Below are 19,594 nucleotides of genomic sequence, written 5' to 3' on the forward strand. Positions count from 1 at the left end.
CAAGTTCGCAGACCTTAAGAAAATAGCTTTTAAAAATGTCTAACTTTGCGACAGTTTAAAATAAGTTACGTATTCCCCATTTTTCTCTCCGAAAGTATTGCAAGCAGTGTTTTCAAACTTGACATGTTTTAAGGATATAGTGTGTTCATTAGGTACTTAAATTATTGCTGCCGTAGGGCAAATTTAAATTTTTATATTTTGCCTCAAAATTCTCATATTGGCAAAAGTGTACTCCACTGAAATTTCAATAATAAAAAACCCCATCTTCGATGTTTTCATAAAATTGCGTAAATAGACAAAGGAAGGCCATTATACAGTAATATAAAAAAACATGTTGCATCATTTAGTTTTTAGTGACAATATTCGTGGTACAAATCAGAGTTTTTCGAAAATGCGCTGATAAGTTGAGAAATCTAGAAATAGGAATGTAAAAGCGGCAATGAGCTTCAAACGCGAGTAAACGTGACAGCATTTGGTGAAGAAAGACTGTTTTAGCACTGTGACAAATACGTACCCATGAAGGCGCATTTATGCTCCTGATAACACAGCTCTAATGGAGGAAATCTTCGACACTGTAACTCAGTTGCAAAACATCTGTCTATATTTGCAGATAAACTCAAACATAAAAGTGTTCCAACGCAAGTGTTGGGTCTCGCTAGAAAAAGCATATGCGCTTGAAGTGCCTTCACTGGTATTTTGGTAGTGACTGCGTGAAACAATAGTTGTGCTCAAAATGGCTGCATCTTTCGCAGACCACATTTAGCAGTACGTGACGCTAACAAAACACGACCACAATCAGTGCCCTCAGATGTGCTTAGCCAAATATGCCAAGAACGTAGGCCTGGAACGCGTAGCAACGATTTCCACTGATTCTTCTTAAACTGACGGAATGTTTCTAGCTCGTCTGCATTTGCATACAGCAGCTTGACATTCTTGAGCTTCGCGCTCATTTGCGCAACCATTTGGGATGCTGACATAATCACAGCTGAGCTTGCCGCTCTGAGGTTGTAGAGCATAGCCTGATGGTTTAGTAGGCTACCAACGCCGTCACAAGAGTTCTTGTCATGTCCTGTGGCCGAAAAAATCCACTTTGTTGATATATGATCTTTCTGACATAACTCGAACAACTGGTACTTGTTTTTGAAGTGACTGCATGCACCATCAGAAACATAAGTAAAATGCGTGTCAGGCTTAAGTTGTTCCTTCATATAGTTGTGGATTATTTGTAGAGCAAAACAGGCATGTGCAGCATCATGGCATGTGTCATCACTGAGGACGGCAAAACTTTGAATTGATTGCTTCCTTGTGATTACACACGTGAATGTAGAAACCTGTCTTTTGTGCCAGTCATACGATTGTACCTCATTCGGTAAAATGGCTGTCCGATTTTCGGCGAAATCAAAGTGAAAAATGCAAGATTCTTTTTCTTGGTTCTCTTTCGCCTGGTGTATTGCTGATTCTTGAATCTATCTTGTGTAATCATGGGTAATCCACTTCATGAGCCATAGACTTAGCTCTCGCAGAAAAGCACTTGCCTGGGTTGTCTTTTTTTACTAGATCGCCATTTTCCCATACTGCATAGGCTACCTCAATATCTTCAGGGATTCCTTAACATGTCGCTGTCAGAGCATCCTCCTTAGCACAATAGTCACAATAGCCTAAAAACAATCACTTGTAGGGGAGCTGCAAAGACATAGTTCTTTCAAGAAGTCTGCCGTGTAGGCACCATCGGTGACGTCTTCTAGGGCAGAAACACACTCCGTGGCATTAGCACAGTATATACAAAGGCACACCTGTTGGTGTGGTGCAAGAAGAACCCACTTCGGCCTTGTGAATAAAGCTTTGAGAGCCCAATAGACGTGTTCGGATTAGCTTCTCTGAAGAGACGGTAAGCCTCTCGCACCGAACAGGTCATAAACCTTTTCAAAACAAGCTTCTTTTTTCCGTCAGTGATAACACATGCTACATCTTTTTGTTGGGACTCTGCCGAGAGCAGCTATACTCCTCTTTGGAGTAGTAAGCCATAGCTGCCTGGACGTCTATTGGGTTCAGCCGTGTCCTTTTTACCGCATTTGGTGCTAACGATATCCCGTGCTTTTGCTTTGCGCGCCAGCGTCGGGATCTGTATATCATGTAAGCTGACAAGTCTGGTATAAGCACTTCGAGTTTTCGGCGCTCTATATCGCTCGGCAACAGTGTCAACAAACGCACGCGCTCTTGATACGAAGAACACGCTTCATAGGCTTGCTTGAAGTTCTTGAACCACTGGGCACATACACTGCATTTTAGATCTGATGGTTGGAAGTGGCGGTTACACATGGTACGGTGGCATTTCACGGTTACTGTAGAATTGCTGCTAAGTTGTCTTGGCTCTGCATGAACTTTGCTTTTTTGCGCATGCAGCTTCTCCAGTCGCATATGTGACAATGCTTCAGGCGTGTTTACGCACCATTCTTGACTTCTGCCTTTTTGTTCTTCCGGCAAAAACTCATCAGCTGTTTCAGCTGAGAAGCCATTAGACGAAGACAGCATATCTCTGAGGCGTCTGAAGCAGTTTTGGCAGACGTGGTCGTTGTTGTGTGCATGGCGGGCAGCTTTCGGCAAAAGCTTATGGAGGGCAAGCAGGCCAATGTCTTGGACCATGCGGAAGTGTCTTTGATAAGGTATTTTCTTTTTATGCAACATGAGGTAATCTGAACAAAAAACTCTATCCCGGCTGAAGTGGTCAGCCATCGCCACGCTCCTTGAGGCTCAAATTACTGGCAATGCAACTATGCGTGAAACCAGAAGCACGAAAGTGATCTATCTGTCGTCTGTTCCTATGTCTCTCACCTTTAATGAGAGCAGACGTAAAACAGCGTGCGAAAGTATCTGCAGTGCGAATGCAAAACTCAAGTATAGTACATTAAAATGAATTTCACAATGTTTTTGTTGATAAAATTATGAAAGGCGTAATCGTTGTCCCTACTTTGAACCATATGATCTAAAGCATTGCCTCCGAGATGCGGCGCACAGCAATTCATTTGTAGAGCAGACGACGGATGACAACTTACCCTAAAGCGTGTTCTTCAGTCTAATGTGGCCGTCTTCGTGCCCCAATTGATAAAAATTTGTTATGAATCGTTTACGAAATCATTCAACATTCAACTCTCTTACCCAACGTGTTGCAAACACATGGCCGTCACAGCAGCTCCATCTGTGTGTCAGTAAAGGAGAGGCACCACATATTAGAAGTCTCAGTGCTCTACGTATAAGAGTGAATTCAATACTGTAGAATATCGTGATCAAAATAGTTACTGCTATCTGCTAAAACAGCCTTTCTTCACCAAATGCAGTCACGTTTACTCGCGTTTGAAGCTCATTGCCGCTTTTTCATTCCGATTTCTAGATTTCTTTACTTACCAGCGCATCCTCGAAAGACTCTGATTTGTACCACGAACATTGTCGCTAAAATAAAATAATGCAACATTTTTTTTCTATATTACTGTATGATGGCCTTCGGTTGTCTATTTACGAGATGTTATAAAAAATCGAAGATGAATTTTTTTATTATTCAAATTTCAGTGGAGTACACTTTTGCCAATATGAGAATTTTGAGGCAATATATAAAAATTTACATTTGCCCTACGGCAGCAATATTTATGTAACTAATGAACACACTATATTCTTAAAACGTCTCAAGTTTCAAAACGCTGCTTGCATAATTTTGGGAGAAAAAAATGGGGAATACGTAACTTATTTTAAACTGTCACAAAATTAGACATTTTTAAAAGCTATATTTTTAAAGTCTACGAACTTGAAACCATATGAATTCATTCTTCATTTGACATGCATTTCAGGTAAAAAATATATTCCTTGAAACAAAAATATTTGTCTTTTCATAGCATCTGCGAATTTCGAAAATGACAGGTGACAAAGTTGGTGCCTCTGTGTTTGTGAAGTTTGATATTTTTTTTCTCGTAAGTTATGCCGTTAATCAAAAAACGAAGTTGACTTTTGGGCTACCTGGTTAGAGGTGCACGAAATATAATATACTCAATGAAATCTAAAATATCAACTTTTGGACCCGTGTCGATCTCTCGCGGAATCACCCTTCTTTAAAGACATGTTAGGGCGGAAAGTTGTTTTTACCTGGGATGAAACTTCGATGTTCTGTAGAGTGAGTGGAGAGCCGTTGCGCCCTATTGGTGTGTGTAGTGCTGAAGTATTTTGGGAGGCCTTATCATAATGACGGAGTTTGCGATTATTCCTCGGTCGACACATGACGTCATTCTCGGCATGTACTTTTTGCGAGAATGTAGTGTTACTGTAGGCTGTCACACGAGGAAAGTCTTTGTGAGTGGCCATATGCCGTCAGAACTTCTGGAAACTCCAGCGGACGACCAAACTACGCTGTGTGTCTGTGGCGATACGTTCATACCTGCGTTGTCTACCGTACGTGTTCCTGTTGTTTGTCTCGGCGCAGATTCTGACAGCTTCGATGCGAGCGTAGAACCAATGCACATAAACTGCATGAAGAAGAATGTGTTGATTCCCCATTGTGTGGCGTTGATCGATGGCGGACGGACTGGCCTATGGGCTGTAAACTGTTGCTCTGAGCCCGTGACACTACCCAATGGTTTGAAATCAGCTTCAGTGAGCAAAGGACACGCGACCTTATCAGTGGTCGAGCTCACAGACATGCCGGAAGAACGTGACGGAACTGGTTGTCACAATTTGGACGGGGCGCTTATGGCAACGATAAATAAGACGCTTTGATCAAGCGAGCGCCGAACTTCAATGAATGTGCTGTTGAAGCACGTTTCGGTATTAGACTTTGCGCAGAACAAGAAAGTAATCCCTATCCTCCTGTCTCGAACGCGTCTTTCCTTCAAAACTGGCGTGGGAAGTCCGATTCGTCAAATAATTATCGTGTTTCCTCGTCAGATAGACAAATTATTAACAACCAAGTGCAGGAAATGATGCAAAAGGGAGTGGTACAAGAGTCAGCCAGTCCGTGGGCAGCACAAGTAATCCTTGTTAAGAAAAATGGACCTTGGAGATTTTGCGTCGACTATCGCCGACTGAATGCCGTGACTAAAAAGGACGTATACCCGCTGCTTCGCATAGAGGACGCATAGACTGCTTACATTCGGCCTCTTATTTTTCCTCCATAGGCTTACGATCCGGTTATTAGCAAATTTTGATGCACCCAGAGGACAAGGAAAAGACTGCCTTTGTAACCCCTGATGGGTCCTTTGAAGTCAACGGGATGCCATTTCGACTATGCATCATCATCATCATCATCATCATCATCATCATCATCATCATCATCATCATCATCATCATCATCATCATCCTTGCTACGTCCACTGCAAGACAAAGGCATCTCCCTTGTTCCGCCAGTTAACCCGGTCCTGTGCTTGCTGCTGCCAATTTACACCCGCAAACTTCTCAATCTCATCTGCCCACTTAACCTTCTGTCTCCCCTTAACCTGCTTGCCTTCTCTGGGAATCCAGTTAGTTACCCTTAATGACTAGCGGTTATCCTGTCTACGCACTACATTCCCGGCCCATGTCCATTTTCTCTTCTTGATTTCAACTATGATATCCTTAACCCCTGTTTGTTCCCTAATCCACTCTGCTCTCTTTTTGGCTCAAAGTTACACCTACCATTTTTCTTTCCATTGCTCGCTGCGTCGTCCTCAATTTAAGCTGAACCCTCTTTGTAAGTCTTCAGGGTTCTGCTCCGCAGCTAAGTACCAGCAAGATACAGCTGTTATACACCTTCCTCTTGAGGGATAGTGGCAATCTACCTATCATAATTTGAGAGTGCTTGCCGAATGTGCTCCACCCTATTCTTATTCTTCTAGTTACTTCAATCTCGTGGTTCGGCTCTGCGGTTATTACCTGCCCTAAGTAGACATAGTCTTTTACAACTTCAAGTGCACTATTACCTATCTCGAAGCGCTGCTCCTTGCCGAGGTTGTTGTACATTACTTTTGTTTCCTGAAGATTAATTTTAAGACCCACCTTTCTGCTCACCTTGTCTAACTCCTTATTCATGAGTTGCAATTCGTCCTCTGATTTACTCAGCAATGGAATGTCATCGGCGAAGCGCAGGTTACTAAGGTACTCTCCATTAACTCGTACCCCTAACTGTTCCCATTCTAGATTTCTGAAAACCTCCTGTAAGCACGCGGTAAATAGCATTGGTCAGATTGTGTCCCCCTTTCTTACACCCTTCTTGACTGGTATTTTGTTGCTTTCATTATGAAGCACTATGGCAGCAGTTGATCACCTGTGTATTTCTTCCAGAATGTTTACATATACTTCATCTACGCCCTGATTCCGCTGTGTCTGCATGATGGCTGATATTTATACTGAATCAAACGCCTTCTCGTAATCTATGAAGGCTATGTATAGTGGTTGGTTATATTCTGAGCATTTATCTATTACCTGATTGATAGTATGAATGTGGTCGATTGTTGAGTAGCGTGTTCGAAATCCTGCTTGTTACTTTGGTTGATTGAATTCTAATGTTTTCTTTACTCGGTTAGCAATTACCTTTGTAAATAGCTTGTATACTACAGAGAGCAAGCTAATCGGCCTGTAATTCTTCAAGTCCTTGTCATCTCCTCTCTTATGTATTAAGATGATGTTAGCGTTCTTCCAAGACTCTGGTACTCTTACCCGTCAGGAGACACCTTGTAAACATGGTGGCTAGTTTTTCTAACACAACCTGTCCTCCACCTTTCAGCAGACCGTATGTTACCTGATCCTCACCAGCAGCTTTGCCTCTTTGCATGCTCTCCAAAGTTTTCTGACTTCTTCTATCATTACTGGTGGGGTGTCATCTGGGTTACTGCTAGTTCTTATAGTATTAAAGTCGTGGTTGTCCCGGCTACTGTAGAGATCTCTGTAAAACTCCTCCGCTATTTTAGCTATCCTATTCATATTGGTAGTTATTTTGCCTTCTTTGTCCCTTAGTGCATACATCCGATTTTTGCCTATCCCAAGTTTCCTCTTCACTGCTTTGACGCTTCCTCCGTTTCTCATAGCGTGTTCGATTCTCTCCATGTTATACCTTCTTATGTCGGATACCTTACGCCTATTAATCAACTTCAAAAGCTCTGCCAGTTCTATTTTGTCTGTTGTACTTCAGACTTTCATGATTTGACGCTTCTTAATGAGATTCTTCGTTTACTGGGTAAGCTTGCCAGTGTCTTGTCTAACTACCCTGCCTCCAACTTCCACTGCACACTCCGTAATGATACTCGTCAGATTATCATTCATTGTATCTATGCTAAGGTTGATTTCCTCACTAAGAGCCGAGTACCTGTTCTGAAGCGAGACTGTGAATTCCTGTACTTTCCCTCTCAGTGGTAATGCATTGATTGGCTTCTTGCGTATAATTTGTTGTCGTTCCTTTCTCAAGTCTAGATGAATTCGAGACCGTACCGTTTTATGGTCACTGCATCGTACCTTGCCAACCACTTCCACATCCTGCACGATGCCTGGGTGTGCACTCATTATAAAGTCTATTTCGTTCTTATTTTCGTCATTAGGGCTCCTCCAAGTCCACTTGCGGTTTCCTGGTTTTCGGTAGAAGGTATTAAAAATCCGTAAATTATTGCGTTCTGCGAATTCTACTAGTAGCTCTCCTCTGGCGTTTCTAGTACCGATGCCATAATCTCCTGCTGCCTGGTCTCCAGCCTGCTTCTTCCCTACCTTTGCATTAAAGTCTCCCATCAGTACTGTATACTGTGTTTTTACCTTACTCATTGCCGATTCCACGTCTTCATAGAAATTTTCAGCTGAAGCGTCATCATGGCTGGATGTAGGCGCGTAAACCTGTGCCACATTCATCTTGTATCTCTTATTCAGTGTAATTACGATACCTACCACCCTTTAATTAACGCTATAGTATTCCTCTATGTTGCCAGCAATGTTTCTGTGAATTAGGAACCCCACTCCCCGTTCTCTTCTGTCAGCCAAGCCACGATAGCAAAGGACGTGCCCATTCTGTAGCACCGTATAGGCCTCATCTGTCCTCCTAACCTCACTGAGCCCTATTATATCCCATTTAACACCCTATAGCTCCTGAAATATTACAGCTAGATTTCCCTCCCTAGATAAGGTTCTAGCGTTAAACGTTGGCAAGTTCAGGTTCCAATGGCGGCTTTTCCGGATCCAGAGATTCTTAGCACCCTCTGCTGCGTTGCACATCTGACTGCCGCCGTGGTCAGTTGCTTCGCAGCTGCTGGGGACTGAGGGCCGTGAGGTATTTTTGACGTATGCATGTGGGAGTTAGTGGCCAGATACTGCACCAGGTTGGCGAATCGTTCTCTGGTGAGGGAGTGCGTTCCCGGCGGTGGTTACCGGTGAGGCCGCACCTCAGGCCTCGTAATGTTGTTCCTTCACCACGCGGATTTTTTTTTATCCGGTTGGGAACTGGGCGGCACCGGGATTTGAACCACGGTCCTTTTGCATGCGAGGCGGATGCTCTAACCACTACGCCATCGCTGTATTCTAAATTTTTTGGTAGCACATAAGATGATAATTTTTCGCTCACAACAAATGATGCCGACGCCGGAATGTCTGCGAATGAAGCTTGTTCAGCCCGCGAGCTGAGAAACAAGGCAGAATGCTGGCAAGCGGAAACCAAAAGAACATTATTTCTTCTCCCCAAATCCCACGTATACGGATGGATGGATAGATTTATATGGCTGTACCCTATAGATTGGGCAATGGCTAACGCCACCAAGCCGTTACACCTAATGAAACAAAAACTACAGTTATTTTTTCATTTAAATAGCGAGGTTGGGAACTCGTACTTTGCAGTGAAGGGTTTATTTTCACTCGTGACTTGACTGATTGATGAGTAGTTTCTATGCCAGGGACATTTAGGGAAATGGTTGTAACTTGGGTATATATACGCTTTATAATTTATGAAGGTCTTGTTCCTTACTAGCTCAACCTATTACTGGTTTCATGACATGATAGCACGTGCTAAATTTAAAAAACCCACCAATGAGTTATTATCCATCAAGTTAATTCTACCCGCCTAAAGGCTATTTTACCCTCCCTGTCCCTAAACCCCAGTGCTTTCAGTTTCAGTTTCAGTTTCTCTGCACCACCATCCTGAACTATAGGGTGAAGCCCTTTACAGAACATTTTCAAGTGTTGAACATTTTCTTCCTCCTTTCCACATGCAATGCCCACCGTGTCTACCCCTTCGTAATTGGCCCGTTATTTCTTCGTTCGCAATACTCCCGTCCTTGCCTCAAACAGTAGAGAACTACCCCGAGTATTATCGTAGATCCTTTCCTTGGAAATTTGCTGCTTAGGTGCTTATCGATAGATCTCTAGTGCGGACTTCTTAATCTTGCATATTCTCAACATATCAGTCTCAGCTTCCTTCACCTTCTTCATAAATGATAATTCTTTTTGGTTTGGTCTCTGCTGTTTTCTGAGTATTTACCAGACAATTTCCTGGTTCGCTTCCTCCATTTTGTATCGTCATTCTTCACGTACAAGTAGCTGAATACCTTCCGGGCCCAACTCTCCTACCCCATTTCTCTCAATCACTTCCAAATGTTTAGCTCTCCTGCTTTCAAGTGATGTCCATCCGATATCACTTTGTACTCCCTGATTGGGTGTATTCTCTTGAGCTCCTAAGGCACGTTGCTTAAATTTTTTTTTGCTTTTTTAGGTTAGGGTAATCTAGGTTGCCGCATCGCTGAATGTCAGACCAGGAACCACGACCCTTTTCTATATACCTCTCACAACATCATATCTACTGTAATTCTACAGGGCCTTTCTTCATCACTCTTTAGTGATCTAGTCCCGAATTCCTGGCATTAGCAATGGCGCCGAGGTTAGGTTAGGTTAGGTTAGGTTAGGTTAGGTCAGATTTTCTTTTCGCTTTTTCTATTACAAAAGGCTCTTTTCGTGGCCACGTAAATGATGCACTTGCTGAATTGCGACGACATTTTTATACTCCTGCCACGACCCTTTCCCTCTGCAAAAAATACCTATTAAAATGTATTTTACTTTGCACTCATTTTTCCGGGCTGCCTGATTTTCAGGACCTATTGTGGTCCTTTGCGTGTCCGCGAAATCAGATGTAGACTGTACAAAAATAAATCAAAGGGCTCTTTTAGGTACCAATCCCTTATTGTGGAACATAAAACATCCAAATAAAATGAAGACGCCAAAGAAAATATGTTAGGGTACACATAACCACAGCACACACTGACTGCATGCAAAATAATTTTCTAAAAATCCTAAAAAGTGGCATGGAACAAACATATCTTACTGAGTGCATTTTGCAGCATGTCTTGCAGGATGTCGTTCCTCTGCTCAAGTAGTTCTAAGGTTTTCTGTAGTGTTTTTTTTTCAGCTGCTTTGTCAGGTCCCTCTCTTTTTCCAGCAGACTCCCTTCGACGAGCTCTTCAGAGCTGTCACTTCTGCAAGAACTTGTTGTTGGGCTAGTTGGTAGAGCATTTCGAAAAGTTAATTCAAGCGCGAAAACCTGACACGATCGCTCACACACGCACACACCCATGCATCAAACACACACAGCGCCCACTTCCAACTGATTTATTAATAGCTCGAAGGCTTGAATATTTACAAGATAAATTGTGCGCACACACACCATAGAAGGTCAACAGCATACATTATCAAACATACAGTTAATCAATGTCAAAGCCTCAGGGCAGTAAACTGAAGTTCGCTTGGTAACAACAAAGTTGAAGGGGCGCTTACACAGTGTGTGCGTGTGTGAGTGATCGCGTTCAGCCCCCGCGCTCGAGTTAACTTTTCGAAATATCACTTCTGCGGCGCCTTTTTGTTCTCAATTGCCTATTTTTTCTTTTTCTCGTTTTTGAATGCTAGCAAATAAACACATAAATCCGAAGCCAACATATCTGATTAGAAGCCAAAAACGAGCAAGTATGCCAGGAAACATACACGTTCTCTTTGTACAAACATAAATCAGGTTGTAGCAACTACCTAACTTATGAAGTCGAGTAGGACTGTGAGCTGGGCTAGTTGGTGAGATGTCATTTCAACATATGGCGTAGCAGCGCAAATCCTACGGGGACACAGAGTACAAGACAACACGCCACTACATATGAGACTAGCGAGTGTCGTGTTTTCTTGTCATCAGTATCCCCGCCAAACCTGCGCCAATACACCATATTAAAATAATACGTAGCATATTGCAGCCAATCAGAGTGAGCATTCTTTTTACACAACAAATCTAATGTCCTTCATTTGCAATGTCCTTTCTTTGCTGTCACACGTGGAAACTAATGTTTTTAGATAAAAATGACATTTCCTGTCGAACAAGTTCCTGGAACACCTTCGCAATCGATTTCTTACTGTATGAGTAGTCTCAATGACAGGGACTTTCAGGGAAATGGTTGTAACTTGGGTATATGTACGTTTTATATTTATGAAGATCTTGTTTCTTACGATCTCAACCTATTACTGGTTTCATGACATGATAGCACGCGCGAAAGTTAAAAAAACTATGGCACCCTAAAGCTTTGTCTTTAGGAGTTGAAGGTGATAAGAATATCTTGTTGCTACTGCGTGCATCGAGTACTTGGTGCATGAAATCTTTTCGATCTTGTTATGCACCCACTACATGGCCTTAAAAAAATAGGTACAGTAGCACATGTGTCTTTTGTAGTGGGTGATCAGCTTTAAACCACGAAGCCATTATGATAATGGCATGTTATCTGAGCTTTCGTCGCCCGTGCTGAAACAACTGTCTCTTCTTCTTTTGCACGAGAAATATTCAGACAGCATACATGTATACACCGATGGTTTCACGAACCACCAGTGTTCGTCAGGGGCAGTAGTTATCCCAGCATGAAGTGTCACCATCAACTTTAGGACTGACCACTCCACGGCATCTACAGCAGCGGAACTAGCTGCTTTGCGCGCTGCACTTTGTGTGGCCAATCGGGGACCACCGCAACAATGGTCGATTTTCAGCAACTCAAGGGCTGCCCTACAATCTGTGCTCTCAGCACAGCGTCCCGGACCATACGAACAGCTTGTTTTCGAAATTCGATGCCTTCTCCACACTTCACACGAGAAAGGGCATTATGTGACGCCTCAATGGCTGCGAAGTCACTGCGGCATCATAGGGAACGAACATGCCGATACTGCCGCGCGGGCAGCCCTTGAAGGAACACGAGAAGAAGCCATACCACTTTCGCGGACCGATGCAGCCAGTAATCTTCGACGACTTGCGCGTGAAATCATGTTTTCACTATGGTGCCCACCAAGCATCGATACAAATCAACATCACCTGTCCTGTTTGATGGCTCTCCGCATGCCCACTAGACTCGACCGAAGAGAAGCCACCCTTCTTTACCGCTCATGGCTAGGAGTGGCGTTTACAAAATCTTACTCCTGTGTCATAGGAATGGCCGACAACGCTCTGTGCGATGCCTGTCATTGCGAAAAGACGGTACACCACATCCTGTGTGACTGTCCGTTCTATGAAATCCAAAGACAGTCACTGGCGTCCGCTTTTGCGCACATCGACAGCAGCCAAATGTCTGTGGACACTATTCTGTCAAGTGCCCGAGAGAAGACATTGCAACAGAAGGCGACGAAAGCGCTGTTGAAATTCCTACGCGACAACGACTTGAACAAGCGACTGTAACAGCAATGTCACACACCGCGAATGACAAGACTGGATTATGACTGAGTGTGCGCGCGCGTGCTGCCGAATGTGCTGTTTCTCTCTTCCCTCTATGCTCTCTTTCATCTCCCCATCCCTTTCCCATGCGCAGGGTAGCAAACCGGCTGCCTATAGGCTGGTTAACCTCCCTGCCTTTTTTCCCTCTATTTTCCTTCCTTCCTATGACGCCCGCTGGGAATGGCAGCATGTACCACGCATTAAAACTGCAATATTCCACTTATATTTGTAAGGCATATATACAGGACGCGTGTGTTCGTTAGGTATGAAAGGTACTTTCACTGCATTTTCAAGCAGAAGAAGCTCGTTTCACTGTAGTTACAAACAGATGCGTGGCTGTGTGGTAGAACATTTGCTTTCCATGCAACGAACTATTCTCACTCCAACTAAAAACTTTTATTGTTTATTTTATTTCATCATCATCATCATCATCATCATCATCATCATCATCAGCCTGACTACGTCCACTGCAGGACAAATGCCTCTCCCATGTTCCACCAGTTAACCCGGTCCTGTGCTTGCTGCTGCCAATTCATACCCGCAAACTTCTTAATCTCATCTGCCCACCTAACCTTCTGTTTCCGCCTAACCCGCTTGCATTTTCTGGGAACCCAGTTAGTTACCCTTAACGACCAGCAATTATCCTGTCTACGAGCTACATGCCCGGCCCATGTCCATTTCGTCTTCTTGATTTCAGCTATGATATTCTTAACCCCCGTTTGTTCTCTAATCCACTCTGCTCTTTTCTTGTCTCTCAAGGTTACACCTACCATTTTTCTTTTCATTGCTTGCTGCGTCGTCCTCAATTTAAGCTGAACCCTCTTTGTAAGTCTGCAGGTTTCTGCTCCGTAGCTAAGTACCGGCAAAATACAGCTGTTATATACTTTACTCTTGAGAGATAGTGGCAATCTACCTGTCATAATTTGGACTATGCAATGCACCGGCAACGTTCGAAAGGATTTATGGACACCATCCTGCGTGGCTTGAAGCGGAACATCTGCATGTGCTACCTCGACGACGTCGTCATCTTTGGCCGCTCGTTCAGTGAACACAACTCTCGTCTGGATACTCTTTTGAACTGCATCCGGAACGCTGGCCTAATTTTAAACTCGAAGAAATGCCACTTCAGAGACCGCAAGACGCTTGTGCTCGGGCATCTCGTTGACAAGGATGGCATCCAGCTTTACCCCCAGAAGACAGCAGCAGTTGAGGCATCAATGTGCCGCGTTCCGTCAAGGAGGTTCGTAGTTTCCTGGGGCTTTGTTCGTACTTCCGCCGCTTTATTCCAGAGTTTGCCGACGTTGCGTATCCTCTCAGATGCCTCTTACGAAAGGACAATTCCTTTGATGGACTCCGGAGTGCGATTCTGCATTCCGTCAATTAAAGTTTTTGCTGACGTGATGACTCGTCATTCATCTGTTCGGTCCTTCTGCACCGACAGAACTTCATACGGATACTAGCAACATAGGTATTGGAGCCGTCCTAGTAGACCGTTACGGTGATCGCGAACACGTCATCGCATACGCAAGTCACTCCCTAAGCAGGCTGGAGCGAAATTACACTGTCACGGAACAAGAATGCCTGGCGGTAATATTTGCAATTCATCGGTTTAGGTCTTACCTGTATGGACGCCCATTAACAGTCGTACTTGATTACCACTCGTTGTGTTGGCTAGTGAACCTTCGTGACCCTTGCGACCGCCTTGCGCGCTTGGCACTCCGGCTACAAGAATACAGTTTTACCGTCTCTTACAAAAGTGGTCATCGACATGCTGACGCGGACTGTCTTTCACGTATGCCACTTAGCACAACGGACTGTGAATTGGCTGACCTTGACCTGCTTGTAGCGTCTGTGTCACCTATAATCCGGGACTACCCAGTTTCAGAGCAGAACAGCAGAACGACGTAAAACAAGCCCCACTCTTCACCACCGCATCTGCTTCCACTATTGCACGCGTTTCTGTAGGCGTGATGGACTGTTGTTCAAAAGGAACCTCTCTAGCAGCGGCGTGCGTTTCCTTCTAGTGGTCCTGGATAGCCTGCAAACAGTTATTATGAGTGTCATGTACGACAACCTTACATATGAAAATTTAGGTTTAGCGTGGACGCTTCTCCGGGCTAAAGAGCTCTGTTATTTGCCTGGTATGCAGAAGCTCGTTGAGAGTTATGTCACATAACTCATCAGCTATAGAAGACCAGCTGGACCAGTTTATGGACGCTTGTAGCACTGACATTGCATGCAGCTTGCTGTTATGTGGCAAACTGCATGCAATGTTAGTGCCACAAACGTCCATCAACTGGTCCAGCTGGTCTTCTACAGCCGATGGCACCTCCAAGCGCACCTTTCGAACAAGTGGGGATTGACTTTCAGGGCCCATTTCCCAAATCGGCTAAGGAAAATGGATGAAAAATTGTTTGCGTCGACTACCACACACGCTACTGCGAGGAGGCTGCCGTCCCCTCCGCAACTGCCAGTGATGTCTCGTCGTTTTTGTAGCGTTAGCTACACTTGCCTCACTGAGCCAATTTCGCGTGGCACTGGTCTGCGCATGCGCAATGATACTCCGCCGCCGCCGCGTGCGACTCACCGCCGGTGTGCGCTGCGCAGACGATCAGTGGTGTCACGCACCGGAGCCGGCACCTCCCTCGCACTCGGCCGCGGCCGCGCGCGACTCGCCGCCGCCGGTGTGCGCTTTCCAGAGGAGTGCCGTCATAGCCTTGGTAGACATATGAACGCCGACGCGCGCGCCTTCCCTGTGCAGTCACCATCTGACACTGAGCTGGAGCCGCTTGATAGCGCCTCTGACTGGCGTTTGTCACTATGGTATAGCCATGGAGAAGGAGAGTGCAAATGCTGCTCAACGGTGCAGTAGAGCGGAGAAGCTTAACTCATCGAATCCCGAAGCAGTTGCCCGGCAAAATAAATATACATGTGCCACATAATACGTATACCGTGTGTGTGTGTCATTGAAACAGCTGTAAGCATGATATCTGGAAAGCTAAGAATAATCAGCTGAACCTTTGCTAACGCTACGTATATCCTGGCATAGCTGAGCTAAGCCACTGCCATTTTTGCTACAGTACGTCATCCTCTGACACGGCCCACCTAACCTGATTATCAGCGATCGTGGACGACAATTCACAGCGGATGTCGTGGAGGAGCTACTTCGTTTGTGTGAATTGCCACCTGCGTTACTCGGCACTATACCACCCCCGTAACGATAATAATAAGTATGCACTTAGCGGTTGCAGGGCGCACTAGGGGCCGGATTTCGCCAGTTCGTTCAACTCTTAAAGAGGAAGCTTAAGGGTCCCCCAATTTATCTTTGCCGCGCAGGAACACGAATCACTGCTAGAATCTTGTGGCTGCACTGATGCCAAGAATTTTAATTTCGATCAGTGGGTATATTTTGGTCCAATTTACAAAAAAAGCATGTCAGCTTCTGAATTTTTTCGATACAAATATTTGTAAGGAGGTACTCATTCGTCTGTGGCAGAAAGAAAGAGAGTGAGAAGTAAACGTTTATTTAGAAACAGTGTTCTGAGCGAGGCGCTGTGTCACCCTAAGGTTCTCTAGTCCAGGGGCCCTCTGGCTTCAACTGCCCTCTTGTCCCTGGCGACGAGTTGTCGCTGGTCTTCCAGGTCCTCGATGACGATCTTGGCCTCGCACGTTTCTACTAGGTGGTCGTCGTTTCTTCTTGGGGCTTGGTCCCACTCCAGTTACACGTCATGGTTAGCATGGCACTGGCACTCCAGGAGCAAGTGTGCTAAGGTGTCTGGTATGCTGCCGAGTGGGCACATGTAGGAAGTATTATTTTTTTATTATGACCCGTTCTGTATGAGTGCTAATTTCTTAAATATAGATACATTCTAGTATTCCTCCTTTTTGAAAAGGTTTCGTCGCAATTGTATCTCAGTGGCCATTCACAAACCATTCACCCACCATCTAGGAGGGCATAATCATCCGTGAAACTATACAGCTGTGCGTATGATTAAAGCTTTCTAGATTCTCCAACTGATTCACAAATCTTTCTCAAACCCGCAGATGTACTTCGCCGTGGAGGTAACGCTGCTGACGCAGCTCTAGCCATGGCAGCAAGCATGCAAGTATTGCAGCCATACGCTACCGGCATTGGAGGTGACTGTTTCTCACTGCACTACAACGCCTCTACGAAGGCGGTACGCTGTGTCGATGGATGGTATGTCGTCCCTGTTTTCCTTGCCCAAAGACTACTGAAGTTCGTGAGCAGTAAATGTCCTACTTCCATAAAAATTGGTATGTGTAGCCGTGCTTCTCTAGCGGAGCGTGTTGCACCAACCACTCCTTCCTTTAGACTTATGTGAAGACAGTTGCATCGTTGTCTATGGCATGAGTTTTCTGATTAAATATACGAAGAATAAAGAAAGCATAACGATGGAGGCGTGGTGGCTGCCACCTGCCTTATTGGTACATCACCGTTGAAAAGGTTGGAAAAGGCACACATTGCTGACTTCGTATATACGCTCGTGCTTTGTGCTGAAAACAAATAAATAATAACTTATTTATGCAACATTTAGGCGTCCATAAAAAGATACCACACTGTCACAATTAGCAGTTCCCGTATAGTTGTATAACTTGACATCCTTTGATGCGCGGGCTTGTCTGAAATGTTTGCATTTATGAACACTAAAGCCGTCTATTACTTTGGGTAATTCAATATGTGCTTATGGTCATCAAGTCATATTCAACTAGACGGTTATATCTGCAGCTCTAATTAGCAGCTGCTTTCCGCAATAAAAGTGTAGTAAACTGGTGGAACGAAGAATCAGACATCCGAGTTGAACGACCTGAATGACATTTATTGTGCGAAATATTGATAGGCTCAAAGCTAAATGTGAATTTTTTTACGTGTCTGTGAAGGAATAGGCGGAACCAGTACGAAGGGTGGTGAAGGACCTAAAGACACCACCATATTTGATATCAAAATTTAAAAGCACGCTGTTATAGAAACACGCACAAATGAATCAGTTGCACATTAAATCCACCAAAGTTTTGATTACCGTTGAAAAAAAAACATCTCTAACAATAACTTCTAGTTTAAAATATCCTGTCCCAAATCTAATTCGCGGCCACCCTAGGCTACCTTTCTCGAATACGGTCGCCATACCTTAGAAACAGTTCTTTTGCTCTAACAAGTCTTTAGTTCGCCTCCGTCACAGCTCGATGCGTTGGAACTTCCAATATGCGGTGATTGTTAAATTTTTAGTTCTAGCAACCCAATGAGATCACTTGGAAATGCTGGCAGGATTCCCTCGGGCCCATCGTTATGTTTGTTGAACTTCCTTTTTCCGAGTTTGATATGAACCTACGGGCGCATATCATTTTACAGACTCAACTAGTTGGTGGTCTATAAGATATCATTCATATTTCTACAGGCCACTTGGGCTATGTAATTGTGGGCAGAAGAAAACGTTTTTATATTTAGAAAATCTATATTTAGAAGAAAATGTTATATACTTGCCAGTGCATATAATATCCTGTATGATAGAGCCCAGCTGCATGAAATAAGCGTCTGCTATGTTTAGTTAGTAACAAAAACTACGGCTCACCCTGAAAGTTGTGTAATGTCGTATGAACAAGTCAGCGCTTTAGTTCATAATACACGATATAGAGCACTTGTGTTGTAATGATTTTATTGTGATATGTGTACATAAAAATAATTATTAGAAAGAAATTCAAGGTATGAGGCCAAGTGAGGGTTTTTTTTAAGCCATAGTCACGAAAAACGATTGGTCGACAATATAAGGCACATCTTTTTAGCCACATGTGAGCATTAACAAATAAGTCATATATTTTCTTCATTTTTCATCCCTACACGAACACCCTTGCCTGGAGTTTCACTAGTTAAAAAATGTTATTTTTCGCAAGCTGATATATAAAGCATTGACCTATTCAATGAACCAAAACAAGTGTGATCTGATGAATTGTAATGCAGCCATAGTAAACAAATAGCAAAAAAATGAACGCAATAGCAACAAACGGGAAGGTCACGCGAAGAGTGGGAAACGGATTAAAACGTGGCCCATGTTTCTCACACACAAATGACGCACAAACCGTACACACAAGTACAGATAAACGCGAATAAGCGTCTCAGTTGTTACTTCGCTGTGTCTAAAGAGCGCGTTCGTACGCAGAGATTGTGAAAAAGTTGAAGTGACCTTCGTGTGACCCATCGAGAGATAAGGGTGCTTGAGAGATCGTCCAATCACCTCCTCTCTATGGGCCAAATTACGGGTGAGAGATAAGAGCCGCCCCACGCGCATTGGACCATCTTGATGTTAATGCTGAAAACACGATAGCTCCCCCCCCCCCCAAATTGCCCGATTGCACCACTGCGGTGGTCTAGTGGCTAAGGTAATCGGCTGCTGACCCGCAGGTCGCGGGATCGAAGCCCGGCTGTGACGCCTGCATTTCCGATGAAGGCAGAAATGTTGTGTAGGCCCGTGTGCTCAGATTTGGGTGCACGTTAAACAACCCCAGGTGATCGAAATTTCCGGAGGCCTTCACTACGGCGTCTCTCATAATCATATGGTGGTTTCCAGACGTTAAACTCCACATATCTATCTCCATTCAACTACCCTCTCCCCCCCATACCCCGAGATGCCCACCAGTGCGGTAAGCGGTAGATATAGATAGCTTGCCGCTTGAGCATGGCAGGAGGTACCTCTCGGTCGCTCACTGGTGAGCGCCTCGCATTCATGATGCGAAGCTCCCATGCTCGATTCCGCACGCCGGAGTCTTCTTTCTGTATTGTTTTCCTTCTTGCGTTTTCAGATATACAGATATGTATGCAAATACGGTGTATGACAGCGAAGCTGACGTCGGCGGCGAATTGCATCCGAGAGTGTCCAT

At 44.3% G+C, this 19,594-nt stretch overlaps 1 protein-coding gene across 1 annotated transcript in view; it reads left to right on the top strand.

Moving 5' to 3' along the window:
• The window catches only part of LOC142767856 (glutathione hydrolase-like YwrD proenzyme), a 97,361-nt gene that overhangs the window by 1,296 nt on the left and 76,471 nt on the right, over positions 1–19,594 (top strand). The window contains exon 2 of the mRNA XM_075870103.1: positions 16,748–16,901. Within this exon, the coding sequence (XP_075726218.1) occupies positions 16,748–16,901 (154 nt within the window). The remainder of the gene's footprint in view (positions 1–16,747; positions 16,902–19,594) is intronic.

This window comes from Rhipicephalus microplus, chromosome 7 (assembly GCF_043290135.1).
Source record: "Rhipicephalus microplus isolate Deutch F79 chromosome 7, USDA_Rmic, whole genome shotgun sequence".
Taxonomy (NCBI): Eukaryota; Metazoa; Arthropoda; class Arachnida; order Ixodida; family Ixodidae; genus Rhipicephalus; species Rhipicephalus microplus.